We start from the raw sequence: 20,189 nt of genomic DNA on the forward strand, positions 1-20,189 counted from the left end.
GCATTCAGTCAGACACACTCTGAGCGTTTCTCACGTGACTCTCGGATACTTTTCGGAACATATACGTTTTTCATGAGCAACACATGTCCACCATCTACCGCCGATATCCGAAATCAGCGTGGCGGACACTCCGTCTTCTCTAAATGCGATTCGACTTTCGAACCATCCCTGCCCAGCCCTCCCGCAGCCAGCTCACCCGAGGATCTTGACACGAGATGCGATTTCTCGAATACTGTACAATTCTTGTGATTTAAATTATATCTTACATCCACCAGTCCCTCCCGGGAACAGAGAAGTGGATCGCTTATGGAGTTGACTAATGTTGAGCGGCCGAGCACAGACATTACACAGATAGGGTTGTTGTGGTTTTTGTTGCTGTATGATGTGAGGAGCGGTGTTTCTCCCTGTTGATTTGACCCAGAGCATTGAATCACGTTCTTCCTCGGCCATTATCATCATCATCATCATCCTCGACCTCCGTGTCATCTCTGCTACAGTATTCTGTCCTTGTCGTCGTCGGCAGTGCTGATGTTGTTGCCGCTGCTGCCTTGGCTGCTGCTCTCGTCTTCTATCCGATGGGTTGTGCTCGAGGGCTTGACTAGCATTCGAACTCCGAGGAACTGATGACACCGTTGAGATCCTTCATGAGCCCCTCGAGATTCGCCATCTGAGCGTCGAGCTCCTCGTTGAACGGTGTCTGGAAATTGGTGAACTGGTCGTTCGAGTCCCACCAATCGATAGCGTACAGAGAGGTTAGTCGAGAAGGTCAATCAAGCCAACACAGAGGAGTCTTTCGAGCAGAAAACGAGAATTTCAACGGTGCCTGCATGCATGCATGCATGGTAAACGTGGAATCCGGGGCCGGCCGGGAGCATTCGACGATTGAATCATCGGCGAGCAATCAATCGATTGGGATGGATTCGTGGAATGCCCTCACGGATCGTGACGAATCACTGGCTCTGCTTTCGATGGATCGACACAGGAGACCGCAATGTTGGAACAAGGAGCACTCGAGTCGAGTGAGGCTCCTAATGACAAGCGACCAACCCGCGCTCGCGATCCTGAGGACATCCGCCAGCCAGCGGAGAAAGCGTTCTCTCAAAGACGTCCGACCTAGACTGGATGACACTCGAACGTTTGTCGATTAATCAAGGTTAGTCGAGTTATGCGTGTACCGCAATTGCTGTCTCGAGCGACGATCCGAGCTAGTCCATCAGTCGGCTGGCTGGCTTGCTTGCTTGCTCGCAATGTGCCTAACAACGCGTAAAGCGGATGCCCTTGCACGCCGTCCGAGACTTCGTGAAGCCTGCTCTGCCCTACCATAATAGCTGCTACTCTGTACGGCCTTGCTCGGAAACAATTACGCGCCTCGTTCCCGCCGTTGAGAACAGAGCCGGTGACAGTGGGGAACCGAGAATTCTCTCAAGTCTAGAGCATGCCAATAAGATTCCACGCATTCCTAAAATTGAACATTATACAGCAAGCATTGGATGAATGCAAGACGAGACGATGGCACGATAAATGGCTCCAATCGGCTCGGAGCGCGAGAAGCTCCATCGAATCTTGCCGAAAGCCACAAAACAAAAATGAAAGACATCAGGAGAATCAGACATTGCAACCTAGACAGGAAATCGAGTTTTTCCGGATTTGAGAAAGAAATCCATGCTCGGATGAAATGCGGAACGACAGCCGTGGAGGCTGTTCAGCTGCCAGATCATGCAGATTGAATCTCAAGCCCATGCCGACTCTCTCGATTTGAAAACCAATTATACTCACGTTGAGATCCTCTCCCGCCCGGAGGCCTGCGTTGGGAATTACGACCCGCTTCACGCTGTTCTGTCCACTCTTCTGCGGACTTGAACCATGCATAGTTGAAGGTTGGGGCCGCACCACTGAAATTAGGTTCAAGAACGTCTTTGGCGATTTTCGTTTACCGATAGCTTCGACCATAATAACTCCGTTCCCTATTTCCGTCAGCGTCCCCAAAGCCATTTTCTGCGGCCTTTTCATCCGTGGATTCGCGAATCTTCGCTCGAGGAGGAACGTGGGTCTGACGGAAGATCACACGGGGAATTTCTAACAAACACTCGCCGGACCTTTCCTCTCCCTCCCCTTCCCCGCTCCCACTGCCCGGTGGCTGCCCCTATTCTGCTCCGGATGCCACGCTATGGCCGAAACAGACAAAAAGGTTCTCGACCCCCTCGCAACACGCTGAGAGCCACGCCAGCAATTATTTGAGTTGGCACCGATGCGGCTCGCAGTATTTCCGTGATCCGAACGCCCAGCACAATATTTCATGCACTGAATGGACCTAGCCCTGAGCCGAGAATCACGCGGTCCAGCGAACTCACCGACGTGCTTCGGAGGCGGAGGAGTTGACGAACCTCCCTGACCGGGAGAAGGCACACTGAAGCTTCGCATTTGATTCAAGCCTGGTCCCTGAAGGCTCGCTCTTTGCTGCCGTCCGATCGTATCGTAACCAGCTGAAACGAGCGCGAAATAGGGAAATTGATGAACGGCTCAATTGGAGGCAGATCCCCGATCGTGTCGGAGTTTTGACCACTACGGAGATAATTTCGATTGAGAGCCCGTGAAGCGGAATGACATGATTCGAAATGGGGTCACTCACTCATCATGTGAGTAGGGGGTGGAGGTGGGGGCGGTTGATGTTGCTGAGCCATTGTCGCAGCCGCGGCCGCGTTCGCGGCCAGGAGTGCTGACGTGTAAGATGGCACCTGATTCGACGGAATGCCCGCCATGGACTGCAGCGACGGCAACGGTGGAATGACGGCTTCGTACGTCGAGCTGGGCATCGGATGATGGCGCTGGAAACAAGCGTTAACTCATGAACAGCTGCCTAACAACACATTGATAATTAATTCCGAACAGCAATTAGTACGTTGAACACTTCACCAGACTACCGAGGATTGCTGTTTTCTTTCAACCTACCGATAAAGTCGTTAGCCCGTCGATATGATGAGGCATGTCCATCATCATATGGGCGCGAGGCCCTGTTGAATACTGGTTGCTCGTTCTATGATGGTAGGGCCGCCCAAGCGTTGCAGAACTTCCAGGTTCGATGGTCGGCGCTGTCAAAACAACAGGTTTTATTCATAGTGCCTCCCATCGTATGGAGTTCGCTCCCAGGAAGACGAAGAGGAGCATCCGAGAAGATAGGCGGCTCTCGGACGAATTCTTCGGAGGCATAATCGAATTATCATTCTTCGTGAACCGAAAAGTAGAACCCTTTTCCGAGAATCCCCATGAAAACAAACAACTGTATGAATTTTATCGCTCTAAGAGCACACTGGAGCTCCTATGAAATCGATTATAAAACTCGGATTCGATTACAAGCCTATTGTACAATGACGGGCCCTCGAGTAAACGGGCGAACCTAGTCCGGCGATGAGTTCACTTCCCCTCTGGCGACGTGCAAAGCATGGCGAGGGAGTTGGAATTAAAAGAGTTGCACTTAAAAACTCCGACCGAAGCACAGGGAGCTCATAGCCCGAACATCGACGGTGGCAAGAGCAGAAACATTCCCATTCTGAAGTCTAGGTCATCATGCATTGGGAATGCCGGAGCTCGTATGCCTTCAAATGAAATAGCCGAACGGGTCTCGCGGCTTCTTCTGGATTCATCGCATCAATGGTAAGAATTTTGCTCCGATCTTGTCTGCTGTCAACTAATAAGGGGGGACGCGATACCTGGGGTCTCATCTTCCGCAGGGCGAGACATAGACTTGGAGAATACATCGGACCGAATACATAATGCCTAATTATGTATTCGGTCGAATACATAATTAGGCATTCAATCAATCGAGGAATCGGTCAAAAACACAAACTTACAAGAATAAAGCAGCGGTTTCAAGGCGGGATCTACCGATGTCGGTCTCGATGGATACTTTGGCAGAAGTGGACGATCCGTCCGGCAACTGCTCCCACCGTCACTCGCTCCGGAATCTAAAGTTGCCAGAGGACGTCATGCAAATTATTTCGGAGGAAAACACTCGACTAGCAATTCAATGAAACTGATGACGATTATCCTCCGAGAGAGGATTCGAAAGAAAACTTGAATAAGATCAAACCCCAGTTCGGAAGGTTCGTGCAGGATGCGACAGTCAACGATGCTTACCCATATACAGCGACTTATTCTTGTCAAGGGTTCCCATGTAATGATCCTCGATCGACGATACGTCTTGAGAGTTTCGTTTCGACGAAACTTCATCAGGAAGATCGCCCTTACAATTTTTCAATTCCATTTGTTCGTGATGAATCCAGAGATCTGGCGGCTTCTCATCACCAATGGAAGTCGTCCCAGCGACCATCTGCGCAGAGAATGAGAGCAGTGAAGGAAAGCTTCGTTCTTGTGCAACAGCTTCAAAACTTCCCATTCTCCCAGATATCCAGAGCCAATATGTCCCGCAAGGAATGCGGGAGGAGTCCAAGTCCACAGAGAACGGGACTCGTGCTCTCGACACAGCATTGGGATGGAATTCGTGGGAATCCCTCAACCCGAGCTCAGATACACGTTTGCCTCGTCGAAAGGCAACGAAGACGGTTCCGACATCTGATAATAATCACTAACCTTTGTCGCCTTATCTTTGCGTGCGCTCCTGGTCGTGGTTTTCTTCTTCCGACAAGCCATGACGCAAACTGTCAAGAACAAGAGCACCAGCACAATCCCAACACCGGCTCCAATAAGAACCACTAGACTGGATGTCAACAGGCTCTCTGTAAATCAATGCTTTTTATGCTTTGGACGAATCTCGCGGAAGACCGGCGCGGTTCATTAGGCGTCACCTTCATTCAATTATTCGGAGCGTTTGATTTGCTCTCACGGCGTGAAGCAGCTGGAAAGATCCTTTCGGATCTTCTATTTAGGCGGAAGGGAGGAATGCGAGATTTTTACAACGAGCTGATGATTTCAAATTAAGGGGATGATCGGAGAGCATACGGGGGGAACGAGCATTCAAAAAACGTTTCAAATCGAAACGTCAAAAGGTCACGTCATCTCAAATGGCAAGGACGAAAGGGGAGAGGCGTGGCAAAAAAAAAGATTCTCACCCAAAGTAGGATGTGGTCCGAGAATCGTCGTCTGGAAGCCTAGAGGGAGGAAGGGTAGGGATCAATGATGAGGGATCTGACTCTCCGACAGACATTCTCAAAATGTTTTCCAGGTTCACAACTCGGAGCTCGAACCATCCATTTTGATTGAAACAGCTGATTCTCGACCTATGAGATAAACATGCGAGCGAAAAACCGAAAACAATTTCACTATGTGAAGCGCACTTTTCCCGGTGTGGTGAGCGGCCTCCTCCGACAGCGGACCGTGACCCTTCGAATTTCGAGCCTGAATCCTGAAGTAGTAAACCGCGTCTGAGCTCAGACCGGAAATCGATGTCGAGAGCTTGTCGCCCGAGACGGTCACATTTCGTTCCCGTTCGTTCTGTCCAGGATTCGTCGTGTACACGATCGTGTAGCCTTGAAAGAAAAAAAAACGGAATTCCGAATGAGTATTTTGTTCCCCTGCTCCACGAAAGCGCCTTGTTCGGAACGGGACCGAGGAAGCGGACCTCCCATGATCCATCGCTGAACGATATTCAATGGGAACTGTTTTCGTCCGATTAGGGAGGGTCATATTCGACTTCTTGTCGGGCTGGATTTGTCGTACAAGCAACTATTCCACAAGTCGGGTGATCAAGCGACCGACCGCCTGACCGAGTCTCCGGCCGACCTACCGCCGACCGACCAACCAACCCGCTAGCCGACCACCATTCATCAGTGTCAACAACGCGTGAAACACAACGACTGCACGATTTGTCGTTCAGTGGCAGCGGCGGAGCATGTGAGGGGATGACGTCAGACATCAATTTAATAGTGGCTTCTTTAATACAGGCCGGCGAAACCGAGAAAAAGGAGGAAACTCACCCGTAATGATTCCGTTGCTCAGCTTCGGGGGTCCCCAGTGCAACGTCACAGATCCCGGCTCGGAATCCTCGTCGACGGTGAAATCCCTGGGAGCACTCTCGGGCAGCGCTTCTTGAGTCGTGTTGAACACTGCCATGCTGTAGGCACTTTCACGTCGCGTTCGATGGACCACCTTCAAAGAATGGCAAAACGAGTAAGTTTTTAATTGGATTTCATCTTGAGCGAGAGCTGGGGTCGGACCGAGCTCGCGCACCGACCCGCCCTCACGTAGTCGTGCACGCACTCCAAACTTCCGTCGCCACTTCGACGACAACGCCGATGCACTGACGGCAGGGAGCTCGTTCTCGAAGTGTCTCACGGGATTATTTTTTCAACGTCGATGACTCGATTATGAAAGTTTTGCCCCCGTCGCAGAAATCCGCATCAATTTTTGAACGGAGTAGGTACTCCCGATCTGGTCGCTCTTGGGATTTTCTCGGGAGAAGCCCTTTCACCGAGCTGGGCCACAGCGGTGGGATGCCGACGTGGAATCCTTTTGCGTGACAGAGGCCGTGATTCCATAATTTCCCTTTGAACCGCAATGGCCGAGTGTCGAACTCACCTTCACAGCGAACTCATACTGCGTGAAAGGCTTCAGGTCATCGAGCATACAGTTGAGTTGCGTAGAGTTGGCGTATTTGTACTTCGGCGAACTCAAGGCTTTGTAGCGAACCTGGTAGTGACGATTGCCCGTTTGCCCGGAGGGCAGAGTGGTATCGGTCCAGAAGAGCACCACAGTTGTCGGGGACAGGACCAGAGCTGGCGAGACAACGTTCACATTTTGTTTCTTCCCGGAACTTCCCATCGGACCTAGTTTTCTATTTGTCTCCCGTTTCCTCTCACCCACAGCGATTATTTCCTTTGGAGCCGAACGGCCGAAGTGGAAGTACACAACATAGCAATAGTCGAAAACGACGCCTCTCTCCAACCCAGGAGTTGAGATGGCGACTCACCTGTTAGACCGACTGGAGGAACGAGTGCGGGTTGGGTGGGTGTGGATTCCCGCAAAGTCTTCACCGTGTCCTGTAGGGGTTGCCCTTCCCCGATCCGGTTGTAAGCTCGGACACTGATCACATACTCCGTCATCGGTTCTGAACGGTAGCGACACAGTTAGAAGCATTCGACACCGTGATAGAGAATGCGATGATAGAGAGGGAGAAACAGATTTTCAGAACGATTTGAAGGCTCAACTCACGGAGATCGCTGATCGTGAACACTCGTTGAGCTCCCTCGATTGTTTTCGTGTGAAGATCCGGCACTCCCGGTCCCCAACCGATGCGATATCCTCTGACCATAATATTCCTATCTCGGGGAGGGAACCATCCGATTGTGAGACTCCGGGAAGCGGGTTTCGCCTTGAGACCCGTCGGTTGACCGGGCACGTTGTTCTCTGCGGGGCACGATAGCAGATAAAATACAAACTACGGTCCGCTGACGAGAGTCACCGCTTCCACACTTCCTCAAAGATGACAGGCTCGGACGAGCTCTTCCGAAGTGGATCATAATCGTAGAGGTGGACCTTTTCGGCCTCATCTTACCTTCGAGATCTGTGAGGTAGTTATCTGTCGAGAACCACTCCGTGGCCGGACCCGTTCCGTTGACGGTCAATGCGGCGATTTTCACGAGATACGTCTCGCCTTTCAGCAAATTATTTATCGTGTACGATCGATGGTTTCCATCTGTCGTGATGATTTCGCCCTTGCGACTGGTTAGCTTGTATCGGATTTTGTATCCCGTGATGATCCCGTTCTGGTGTTCCACGGGAGGCGGCTCCCAACGAACGATCAGCGACGTCCCGCCGACTTTTTCCAGCGTCACATTCTGGGGCGTCTCAGACGGAACTACGGGAAGAGACATAGCTTGAGACTGATATCTCTTTACACGTGCAAGCGACTATGCTGTAGAATGGAAGCGGCCCTGGAGGGCGGAGGACCTCGTCCTGCTCCGCCCTCCGAATTCAGCAGAGCAAAGAAGGTGCACAAATCTCCATCGGGGACATTTTTCCGGAGAGGAAAGACAATTCCCCAATTGAAGAGCTCAACGAAGGATTAGGACTTGAGTATGTCGGACTGAACTTACTGTCGGAGAATGTCTTCGCCACGACTTCTGCAGAAGCTACACCCGTGCCGTTCTGGGTCACGGCGTTAACCCAGATGGTGTACTCCGTAAAAGTGTCCAGGTTGTCGATAACGGTCGACGTGGACCAGCTGCTGATCTTCTGCTCCTCGTGGGCAAAACTTGAGGTGCTGATCTCCTGATAGTAAACTTCATACTGGACCCTTGTTTTCGGTGAGAGATTGATCGGTGCTTCCCAGTCGACTTCAATAGCCTTCACCGATATAGGGTTGGCTTTCACGTTCAGTGGAGGGCCCAAAACATTGTTCGCGATGTCGGCGTTCGTTTCAACTACTATAGCATCGGAGGACTCGCCTAGACCGTAGGCAGAGTCCACGGCGACCACCCTGAACGAGTACTTTGTCGAAGGTTTTAGATTCTTGATGATGATCTCATCTCTTTTGTGCTGAGTGGTATTCTGCACGCGTTCCCTAGTTGAGCCTTCGGTTTTGTAGAAAACCGTATAGGCAGTGATACCTGTCCGGAATGAAAACAGGTCAATTCCAAGACTTTCACATTGATCGAAACTTCCGGCAATCGTCTCGCGCAGGACCCGTGGAACGCTCGTGAGATCTGAGCTCATCTAGACGAATTCTCGATAACGCCTCTTTCGGAAGTCTGGGAGACAGTGTGCTCAAAGTTGCCAGGTTCGACTCCGGCAAGAGACTTCTTCGCGAAGGCCGCAGTTTCCAATCCGTCGAACAATCCGGCCTTCGTGGAACGCTTAAACGATATGTCAGGGGGGATAGAATGCACTACGCTACACTGGACACAGCCGTGCCCTGAGCCGATCTAATGGTTCGGAAAGCGAAGAGGTAATTATCCAGAGAGTGTGGAAAGTTCCTCGAGGAGTCACCGAGAAATAAGATCCACCGAGGAACAAGTGAGAAATACAAATTGCACACACGTCAGGCGGACCACCCTAAACTTTTCACGCCGCGCCGTGGAATCTCGAACAGTGTTGACTATGCAGAGCTGTTCCCGAGGTGGTTTGTTTTGAATTCGAGCGAACGATTCCGTCGAGGGGAATTTCGGAAGGCTCCGCGAGAGAAAAATACGTGCCGACGGTCCGAAGAGCTTCGAAGGATATACTCACTGTCGGCGTTGTGCTGAGGAGGTTGCCACGACAGAGAAATGATGTTGGCAGTGACCACGCGAGCTGTCAAACCTTGCGGCGCTGAAGGTGCTTCTTTGGCGTTGCTCCGCGTTCCTGAGGTTTGAGACAGAGCGGGAAGTGGCATTGAGGCTGTTTGTTAGTAGAGAGAGACAGAGCAGGAGAGACAGGGAGGGCGTAGCAAGGAAGAACGGGACGAGAATAGAAGACACAATCGAAACAGCAGAGTGAAAATAAAGGAGGAAAATCAAAGCAAACAGATGCACCGGTAGAAGGAGTAGAAACACAATCGAAAGAGACAGCACAAAGTGAAAGTAAGTAGAAGAAGAAAGAGGAAGGAAGGAGAACGGAGGAATAACAAAATCATCATGTGAGTATTGGGCCCAATACGCATCGCAGTCGTAGCTGCCGCTAAACTCATCAAATGAGAAATAATGAGACAGCTGCGCAGGCTCGCCATCTGCAGCTTTCTGATGAACAGCAGATCCGCAACAGCAGAACTGTTGTCGCGTGGAAATGTGATGAATGGATAATATACGATTGAACGCGTGAACTAATTGAAACGAAGACTAACGGATCGGAGGAACGACTCCGAGGAGGAGACGTAAAAAATTGTCGAGGATTCCAGAGGGTATTCAACAACACGGATCGAAAGCTGTGAACTCACCTTTATCGAGAATGACGAGTTGAGCAGAGGCTTGCGCGGTACCCGCCTGGTTGGAGGCCACGCATTGATATACGCCTCGGTCGTTCTGGACACTCCCAAGAATTCGAAGGTCGTGTCCTCTGACTAATTGGAAATAGCCGGTGTAGACCACAGCATCACCGTTTTTGAACCATTCCACTTTGGGCTCCGGAACACCGAAAACGTCGCATTCGAAGAGCGCATCCTCTTTTTCACGGACGGCTTGATGCTGCGGCTGCGAGCGGAATGTCGGAGGCACTGCGAAACGACAACAACAATGGGGGCTATCTTGACGGCCACTTGACGGGGAAAACCTCCCCCACGGCCCCTCCGTCTGCGTCGGTTTATTCGTCATTCGAACGACCGTCTCTGCCCGGGTGTAGACCGTGCTTTGGTTCGTCTCGCTATAAGTCAGCCCGTCTCAGAAGGGATCGCGAACTCGTGTGCAAGCGCGCTAGTGTGTTTGTGTGTCATGTCGTCTCGTGAAAGATGAAGCCACAGACCTACTATCCAACCACCCACCCACTCACCACCGAGCGAGCAGACGACCGACAGTGAGGCATCGAGTCTCCCCGCTCGAGAAAACGTATTTTAATGGAACAACCCGTGCTGTCATTTCTCGCAAGCAAAGAATAATGAAGACGTCATCAAGGAATTGTAAAAAAGAGCCACACCGATAGACGGCTGCGGCAAAGAGCAGAAAGTTCCTGACTAACGTTCCGAGAAGTTTTCCTCACCTAGCACTGTCAGTGTAGCACTGGCATCGAGGGAATCTTCTTTGTTCTCGGCACGACACATGTAGCTCCCCGCGTCCTGGGGCTGAACGTTTTCAATCTGTAAACTGCCTACACCTACCACACGGAAGCGACTGTCGAGGTTGCTGAAACGTTGAATTTAAAGAAATTAGTCAGAAGAAAAATCTCGCTTCCTCCGCATCGAACAAAATTGAATAAATTCCTAGAGCATTGAAGTTCCCGATGGGGGTGGGTCGACCCGCTTGAGCGCTCCGAGAAGCTGACGCGAACCCCCCGGAATTTCCCATGGCGTTTTCCTCAAAACCCACCTCATATCTATGCTGGCACCGTCTTTGAGCCATGAGATCTGTGGTCGGGGATGTCCATTGGCGGCGCAGTCGAGGGTCACGCGATCCCCCTTGACAGCGCGCACCTGAGAAGGTTGAGCGATGAACACTGGAGAGCTCAATTGCCGCCGGTCTCCATCGCTGGTCCCTGAGTGTGATGAAGGAGGAATGACACGGAGGTATCCGACTATGCTCAGACGAACCTGCTTGGGGAAGAAAAGTTCCTTGAATGAGCTGCTCTCGATTAAATCCACAATCACCTATTCTGGCTTCGACCATTTCCCGGATCGACTCTTTATACGTGGCAATGAATTCATGCGATCCGATCGTTCGGAGGATCTATAGCTCCGATGACGGACCCTGCCCACGACGGGCTACCGGCGGCGGGGAACTGTCAGCGGAATGCTCAGCGCGGGCGCATTCCGAGTGAGACATACCTTGTCACCGGTGGTGACTTGGCACTGATAAGGACCCTCATCAGCTGAGTTCAAGGCGTCGATCTCCAAAGCGCCCGAGGGCAGTTGGACCATCTTGAGAGGGTCTAGTCGAAGGGGAGCTCCGTTTCTCAGCCAAGTAATTCTGGGTCGAGTCGTCCTGGCCGAGGAAACTGAGCATGGGAAAAATGCTGTCTGGCCTGCATACAGGCTCAGGTTGCGAGGCTGTTCTTCGAAGGTAGGAATTGCTGGAACGAAAACAGAAACGTTTTAGTAAAAAGCTACCGTCGGACGTTGAAACGGTATCGAGTTACAGGAGATGACGTCGCCGCTGCTGCTGCTGCTTCGGGAGATGGCAAGAGAACAGAAAAAGCGACAAATCAGTCTCCATGTCAACAACTTTTGATGGAAAGCGACACAACACTGAGATCTAGCGTACGCCTTTTCCCTTTACTCCCAGCGGAAGAAAACCAACGACTCGGAACGACGTTGCGGAAGAGAACCAGACGCGACCAAACAAATTTCTTTTCCGCTTTGCGTCGACAGATCGACGATCGAGTGCGAGTGCCGCTCCGACCGAATCAATTGAATGGATAGTATCTTTGCTAAAGACCACAACGATTATTGAAATAATGATGATAATTATTTTTCTTTCATGAAGCTCTCTCTCCCCACATTCCCAAACTATCTCGGGTTCGAATCATAACTCTGTCGGGGCTAAGTCGGGAAGACCATTGCCAAGGTGAATGGAAAAGCGAACCTCGATCGTTCTGTGTGTTTTCTTCGCAGCTTGTTGCAAACTCACTAAGATGCCCCTAATGGCAATACTCACAATATGTTATGTCGAGTCTAGCAGATCTACTGATTATAGTTCCCACGTCTGGCAGAGTTGCCAGACATTGGTAGACGCCTTCATCTGTCAGCGAACCTCTCCGCTGAACCGAGTTTATGTACAAAGATCCGTTCGAGTGGAGCCGATGCCGTTTCTCGTCTAGCTGTACGGGCACTCCGTCTTTCCGCCATCTGCAATAGAACATCGGAACGATCAGCTTTATCAGTAGGCGGGGGACATTTTTCAAATTTCTTCTTCCTCTCGGTTCGATTGGACGATTCTTCATCCCTCGGTCAAAGACGCGCTCTTCCAATTTCGACAGCTTTAGCTCTGGAACTTCATTAAACATCATCAGACCGACACAAAGCGGCGGGATTGCCACTCGCCGGATCCTCCTTCGGTGAGGGAAGAGGGTCGAAGTTTGCGAGAAGCGGACGGAAGAGAACTTCTATCGTTTGGCTCCGAAGAGTCAGCTGAGGTCGTGTTAACTTTTCCAAAATACAATTACGTGAGTTTTAGGAAGACAAGTCGCGCACGACGCCTTTCGGAGCAACCGGGAGCGCCCGCTCGAGTGGCGGCACGCTTCGACTTTATAGCTATTATAGTAATGAGCTCAAAAAGACGAGCGCTCGGCGTGAGGCAGGTTGTCAGGGCTTCGACCTAAACAAATCTGTGAAGCTTCATGTCGTGGTGAGGCTGAAGGCAGCCGCTAGCCTCGATCGCAGAGAATCGCGAGGTTCGCATATGATTTTTCGCTGGAATCAACATTCAATAGGGAATCGGCGTTCTCCGGTGTGTCCGCCTCTTCATCTGTCGTTCGCTTCCCATTAGCGCAGACAGGTCGCTCGACGGTAACTGGAAGAAGTTGTGCCGTGGCGCGCACCGGAGAGCAGATCCGCTGCGCCCAATGCTAGCCGCTGATGAATAGTCCGCGCGATTCAATCCGTCATCAGGATCCTCCGAAGCAAACTTCCTATTAACCCAGATGCATACACGACTGGGAATAGATGATGATGATGACGACGATGAGCATCATCAGAACTAGCGGCAGCGTCGCCGTGCACGACAAGTCTTCGTTGCGAACGTCGAGGGACCCATATATGCGACCATTTCTCGGCAACGTATGGGAGCAGTCCGTCCGGGTTCGACTGTCCGAGGACTCGCCCTTCCTCGGGCGAGGTTTCAAGGAAAAAACCTTTACCTTGACGACGCGCCGATCTCATAAGCGGCGGGAGTATGCAGAATGAATATTGCATAGTATTATTTTCCCGAAAGAACCCGATAAATACCTGATCTGAGGATGGCCTATGTTCGGGCTCGAGAAGGCTCCACAATGCAAAACTATCGGCGCATTTTCAGCAACGGCCGAATCCGAAGGTTCTTCACTGAAACCTAACTCCACGAATTTCGGAGATGATGCCGCTGCAAACAAAAAGAGTTTCTCTATAAGTAGGTTCGTTTTCCATTTCGATGTGACGAGCCCACTCCTTCAGTCCCGGATAGCGGGACGATCTGCTTGGATGCGATGCTTTATTGCAGCCCTGTCAAGGGACACGTCCAGGTTCGGGCGGAGAGTATTTTGCGTGTTTGTGAGCGCTCATGTGATACTCTCTCGTAGAAATGAGTTGCTCCGAAGAAGAACTTTCTCCCCACTGACTGCAGTCTGCCAGCGCTAAAGCGACAAAGGAAGCCAGGACGGCTCGCCGCCGCCGTCGCGTCCCCCGCCACCACCAGTGGAGAAATGAAGGTTCTCATGAATATTCACTGGCCGCTATGGAGGAAATTGTACAAGCATCGCTTGCTACCACTCAGCCAGCGCGAAACTTTCTGCTTTGACGTCGGTCGTCCTTCCTCTCTCGTCGGCATCCGATCGCTCCGAGGATCATCATGGAAATCATGCTCATCATCATTCTCATTGTGATCGTTATTATTGGCCTTATGAGAAGTGGGAAAGACGACGAGCATGAAAACGCGGGGCAGGGACGAGCCGAACTCGGAAACCAGATCCGTGTTCTTCGGAGTCATAACAGAGCCGGTTGGGGGCCTGACTTCTCCTTCATAGAAGTCAGGGCCGGCGACGAGCTAACCTAGGGGAAGGCAGGACCGCCGGGAAGAGGTCCGACCCACCCCCCTTGCGCTGTTCGCTCTAACGACGACGATACGACGGTTCAACCCATAAAATGTAACAATACCCTCAGGCTTTCGATGTCTCCTTCTCTCCGCGTGCCAGTGAGTGAGTGGGTGTTGTGATGTTGTTACTCCCCTTGTGCTCGTGTAATTGCTCAGCGGCTAGAGCAAGAACAACCGTATTGTCCAGCGACTACTTACATTGGGGACGACCAGTAAAAGAACAGAGGGAACGACATCTAATTCTAACACGGACAATACAGCAGAGCAATAATGATGGAATTGATATTTGGACTCGAGCTTCCCTCCTCGCTGAACTGCATGGACACGAGGATGCCGTCACGCGAACGGGCGACCCTCTCGAACGCGAGAGGGCTCCGATGCAGTCGGCCGTCAAGAATGTTCGGTTATGTGGACTCCCGTCACAGAGCAGCATCGGTTCCTCGTATCCATGGGGAGGTTCTTCCTCTTTTCGGTCAGGGGAGTATCGAGGAATCGAATCCGAGGTCTCGACTGCGGAACAAGCGTTGACAGCGATGCCGCAAAACAAATTTCGAATAAAAAACTCCTTGATGGATGATACCCCGTGTTCTGCTTCCTGCCCCATTCAAATGGTAACATCCCTCGCTCTTGACCACCAGGGCAAGCAAGCAAACGGCCAGACATCGTCGGATCATTCCCGAGTTGAGTGGATATTCATAGCACACAGTAGACCGCGTCAACTGGACGAGGAAACATTCCGCCTCCACAGACACCCGAGATCCCCTCGACCCCTGTTGTCTCTGCCTAACACGACATCCACGATTACGATGATGGGTGCATATTTTCCGTTGGCTTCTTCGAGCTGCGACGACGACCACTACCACGAGAAGCCGACGACGATCTCCGAACAGCAATATCAGTGGCCAGAGCTCGAATGAGCAGCTTCGCTTCTCGTTTTTTCCCTGACGACCCGCGTCGGAAAAGTTCACGAGGGCCACGTGAACCCCCTATGCTCTCTTCGGGGAACATCCCTGAGTTGAGAGTGGATGAAATTCCCCCCTAGCAACAGGAGAGGGCATAGACGACGGAGCTGCGCCGAGATCTCAGGAATATCGACCTGAAAGCTGAGTGAGGCCCTTCGATTAAGCGCTTGATGGCCATCGAAACCGACCTTGGTTCGAGACATCGGCGTGTAAAGGGTTTTTCGTACCCTTTTCGAACGCGAATGAATCACCTGCACGTTTTGTGGATCTGAATGAACTCTCCGTGTTTGTGAATTTCGGGTACGTCAAGTATTGTACATGGAGCAGCAGAATTTTATCTCATACCTCATCAAATTAGAGTGAGCCCGAGTCGGAAAATCGAAACTTGCCCGGCAAATCGAATAACGACTTTTTGATTCCCGAGCACGTCGTCTCCACGAAAACTGCCGATCGGCCTGCTTGAATGACAGATAGACAATACCCAAATCGATGCGGCGTCATACCCCAACCGCTACTTTCATCATCGGCTCGAGCCACAATTTTCTCCGAACGCAGAGTATGGTGTCGAGACTTTATAGTAACCTCATCAGATCGAGTCGAACGCGACTTTTGCTTCCCTCGCTTAGGAGAGTTGAGATCAAGGCGTGACGGCCCTTGCGAACCTTTCTCCACATCGGAATCAGCTGAGTTCGCCTCTACGAAGAGAAGCACCTCGAGGCAGAGGTCTCGTGGGAGTGGAGGTCGGTCTCGCTCCGGGACGTGTTAGGAACGTTTCGTTCAGACGGGATCGTCCCCGTTACCGAGCAACACAGCTGAAGATACGATCTTGTAATCGGCGAAGAACCTTTAGGATTCGTCCTCGGGACGACGAATCGACCTGGAGCAGCACGGAAACTGCCAACGAACGCTCAAACTCGCTCGAGTGAACGACTCCAATTAAAACAACCGCAGAACAGAGCGAGAGTATGTCGAGAGACCCTTTTTCCTTACACAGCGAAGAACCAACGGAACGGGAGAGAGAAAGAAGAGGAGCAGCTTGACACGCTCTACACGTTCCTTTCTCCCCGCTCGTTCTGTTCCCGCCACCGCTCTCGCCCATCTCTCCTGTTTTCCTTCGTACGTCCCTCCGCTCTCGAGGTTTCCTCATCCTCGCCGTTCACCTTCATGCTTTTTCCCCGTTTCCAGCGTTCCCTCCACACCCCTCCTTGAGTTCCCTCGGTTTTCATCCTTCCACTCGTCGTTCAGCTCCCAGCAGTGAAAGCCACCCCGCAGTGAAGTTGTTCTTCGCGCGACTCTTTTTTATCTCCCTTCATTTCCCCTCTCCTCTAAAATTCTCCTTCGGCGAGTCGCTCACAAACTCACCCTTGCTCGCTTGTTCCCAGCCGCCCGACAACCCGCCGCTGTTTCCCGCCAAGAACAAAGTGCAATTAATGTCCGGGTGGGTTCATGTCGCAGACTCCGTCTTTAAATTGCGCGTTAACCCAAGAGGCTAACATTCCTTCGGAAGCCCTTCGGAAAGCCCTTCAACGCTACGCTATACTCGTTCTACAAGTTTTCCCTTCTCGTGTTCACTTTCGCACTCCTTTGTACGTTCGCTGTGTCACTTCTCGTAGCCTAAACACCTGTTCGGTTCTTTTCACGCTTCCCGCTCCCGAGCGTCGATGTAGGAACGGCGGGGAAGAACGATCAAATTCCCGAGCTATCAGAGTGAACCGGAGTGAGGACATGGATCCGGACATGGATTTTGGAAAGTTCCACGGGCCGCTTCGCTCAACGTTCAGACCGAACTGTCAGACGACTGTTGTCAAGCCTTTCGTAATCCGTCGTTGCAAACTCCACTCCACAGAGCTCGTCCCTCAATTCCCTGGTCGGTCAGGCGGGCGGGCGGTCAGGCGGCCGTCAGTCAGGGGTTTTCTTGAAGGAACTATAGGAAGAAAAGCCGGACGTCACGGGGGTAACATTTTCGCTAATCTTGCCAGCATCATTAGCTGAGAGGCACGGACAGCAGCAAACGGAGCAGCATCGGAGGCGAGAGATGATGACGCGCCGATCCATCTTCGTTTACAGAATAGACGAAGAGAGTGCTGTTCCTGGGCCGTGCTGTCCACCGAAGACATCAGCACAAGCACTATCATCGACGCCTAGTTTGCACAACCGCTACCACCTTTGCAGGTTGGGCGGTGCGTGCGGGAACGCGGTCCGTAGGCTGACTGCTCACTCCCCCTCTCTCGATGGACTATCGTCTCTGTAGACAAGCCCCGGTATGGTAGATGAGAGCCATGTCGGCGACAACGTCTGGCACCCTTCGCTGAACAACGCCACTTCGTCTCTTTTACTAGCATGAGCACACTCGAGGCCGAACCTGAATGCGACACTGCAACGATCGCATCAATACAATGCAAGGAAAACTGCACCATTATGGAGTCGCTGCGGGAGGACATACGGCCCGAGAAGTGAACCGCCGCAACGTGCAAATGCTCCTCACGGACAGGCAAAGCGGTTCTTCAGCGGGACCCATATAAGGGTAAACATCGGACGATTTGTCGCCCGTCGAAGCCGATGCCGAAACCGCCGGACAGGCCTCTTTATTATACGTGCCTACCGTTGTGCTGACAAGCGGCCCATCGCATGCTGGGGGCTATCCGAGTCCATACAAAGCCTCATCCACCGAGATGCGGCATAGAATCTCTCTGGGAGCATCGAGTTGAGATCAATCTCGATTCGGAGGACGTTCAGTCCTGGTCGAAGTCGAAATTCATCGAGAGGAGAGGGACTCGAAACCGACACCGAAAACTCCTCTGGAGCGGATTCCGGGCCGGCAGGCGAGAGTTATGCACTGGGAACGTCCAGCGGCTTCGTTTTCTCTCACCATTCAGATTAGTACCTGGGAAACGCCTTCCCGTTTCTGCCGGGATGGGCTCGGAACGAAATTCCATCTGTTTTTCGCCCGACGTCGTTTCCGCGACTTTGTATCTTCCGTGCTGCCGCCCAGTCAGAGGTAGCTCTTTCTCTAACCCATCGACTGCAGCGGCCGCAACTTATTCAATTGCAAATTGTCACAGATTCGGTCCACGAGACCGAGCGCCCACCCGGCTGACTGCCAGTCGTTCGGCCGGCGCACCGTTCGTACGCCTTCTCCCCGCAAGAAGGAAGTGCGACACATGTTCCTTTGAGGAAAAGAACGAGCAGCGTTGGAGGAAAGGAGTCAGCTTCTTCGGTGGCGACGAAAAAAAAACAACGAAATACGTCGCTTGGTGCCTGGCGAACAACGACTGCGGCGACTGAAGAGAAGATCATTCTCATGGAAATCGAGTTCGTAGCCTTCCGCCGTCGGTTCGAAATCCTAATTACATCGCGCGGCGCTGTCCTCGGTGCGTCGGCCCTGCTCCCCTGAGTTGTCTACGATGCGGTGCCTATGCCCTGCCTCGGGTACTGGAACCTCGACGCACCGTCTATTGATTGCATATGTCCAAAGGAGACGTGGACTGAGGGGGAGGGGGCCGATCCATCCCCATGGAAGTAGTACTCCACCATCAAATTTTGCTCCATCAGGTTATTAGTTGGGGCTTCTTGAGTGGGGCTCGCCGTTCCCAAGGAGGGTTGGGCGTTTGGACTCGTTGAGGTCTTAGTCTAAAGGCACTCAGAAAGTCCGTGTGGCTTTGACAAAGTGTTTTTTTTTCGTCGTTCGTGTCCCTTTCGCTGTCACCGTCGCACCGCCTCACCTCCTGCCCCCCTTCCCCTTCGCCCAACTCCACCATCGGACGCTGAGCTATCATGGTCTCTCTTACTCAACTTAACCACTCGCTCCAACGTGGGCAAAACCCAGTCCCCGAAGCGAGTGCTGGTGATAGCGCACTCCATTTTACCCGCACGGGATTTACCCCGGAGCCCGGATACGACTGGTGCGGCCGAAATCTCCCAGTCAGTCAACGAGGGGAACACTGAATACTGTTACCCCGAGGCTTTTTCATTAAACAAACGACAACTATGGGATAGGGGCTATCTCTAAACTGGGCTGGCGGCGGGTATGAGGCACGGACAGCGTGGGTGAGGAGTTTTTTTGGTGGGGCATATTCTTGATCACGTCGTTCCTCTGTACTCCCGATCTGGGATCCGTGGCCCTTCCTGAGCTCCATTTCAATCATTGGGCTAAAGTGGAGCTCGGACTTCCGAGTGGCAGGGATTCAGTGGGCGGCGAGTACATTGTAATTCGGAGATCTGTTTCGTCATCCGGAAAACTCCGAGGCTGGTCCGGAAGCAGAATCTCGTTACTTCACCTCTTCCTTATCGAAGGCGCTCGGTCAGGCAGCCAGACAGGCCCGTGGGTGGGTCGGTCGGTCGGTCCCGCAGACAGCAAGGCTTTCAACATTCAACAGCTTCCGTGGCAGCGGGATGAAGGATAGCCTTCTCTTCGGAAACTTCGACAGTTGCTGCTTTCTTTCCCGACCACGCAATCGACTCACTCCCCAGCCAGCCTCAAGCTGTTCGGAAAATGTTTTGTAGTGAACTAGGCTATCGATTTCTGTCGAGCACTCGGCTCGACAGAAGCGTCTCCGGAGCTTCTCTCCGGCGGCCGAGACGCACACGAGCCCCCGCGGAAGAGCGGACCGGCGAGGGCTGCCTTCAGCGAGACGCAGCGGGAGTCCTTCTCCATGACTGTTTTTTTCGTGTATGCGGCGCTACCGACTGTGATTGCGAATCTCTCTGTGCCGAGTCTCCGTAACGCAAGAGTTCTATGGACGTTACGATCTACCTTGCGCTCGGTGGGAGCGTAGGCACTAGCTTCGGTATGGCCGAGTTCGTTGAGTGGAAAGGAGGCGTCCGAGCGCCGAATCGTCTCATGATCGACTTCCCGCATGCGGAGAAT

The 20,189-nt window shown here is 52.2% G+C and overlaps 1 protein-coding gene across 1 annotated transcript; it reads right to left on the bottom strand.

The window, feature by feature from the left end:
• Nucleotides 1-598: 598 nt before the first annotated feature.
• Nucleotides 599-19,183, bottom strand: fra (neogenin protein frazzled). Its single transcript, XM_029112504.1, has 24 exons — nt 19,111-19,183; nt 13,520-13,652; nt 12,231-12,421; nt 11,402-11,646; nt 10,947-11,167; nt 10,621-10,763; nt 9,839-10,141; nt 9,181-9,330; nt 8,049-8,561; nt 7,508-7,810; nt 7,165-7,359; nt 6,923-7,060; nt 6,532-6,728; nt 5,931-6,102; nt 5,292-5,483; nt 5,067-5,105; nt 4,588-4,733; nt 4,135-4,327; nt 3,849-3,962; nt 2,950-3,089; nt 2,630-2,825; nt 2,352-2,483; nt 1,777-1,892; nt 599-697 (listed from the first exon to the last, which is right to left on the bottom strand). Exons 1-24 carry the CDS (start codon nt 19,181-19,183, stop codon nt 599-601), a joined length of 4,344 nt encoding a protein of 1,447 aa, XP_028968337.1.
• Between the last annotated feature and the right edge of the window lie 1,006 nt (nt 19,184-20,189).

This window comes from Galendromus occidentalis, unplaced genomic scaffold (assembly GCF_000255335.2).
Source record: "Galendromus occidentalis unplaced genomic scaffold, Mocc_1.1 scf7180000077511, whole genome shotgun sequence".
Classification (NCBI taxonomy): Eukaryota; Metazoa; Arthropoda; class Arachnida; order Mesostigmata; family Phytoseiidae; genus Galendromus; species Galendromus occidentalis.

Bases quoted from the DNA above. Each gene is read 5' to 3' on its own strand.
- fra (XM_029112504.1), bottom strand. From the start codon at position 19,183: ATGGAGTGCGCTATCACCAGCACTCGCTTCGGGGACTGGGTTTTGCCC. The intron at 7,360-7,507 runs GTAAGATGAGGC...CGTGCCCCGCAG, and splicing joins CTACCTCACAGATCTCGAAG to AGAACAACGTGCCCGGTCAA. The intron at 2,826-2,949 runs GTAGGTTGAAAG...GCTTGTTTCCAG, and splicing joins ACGGGCTAACGACTTTATCG to CGCCATCATCCGATGCCCAG.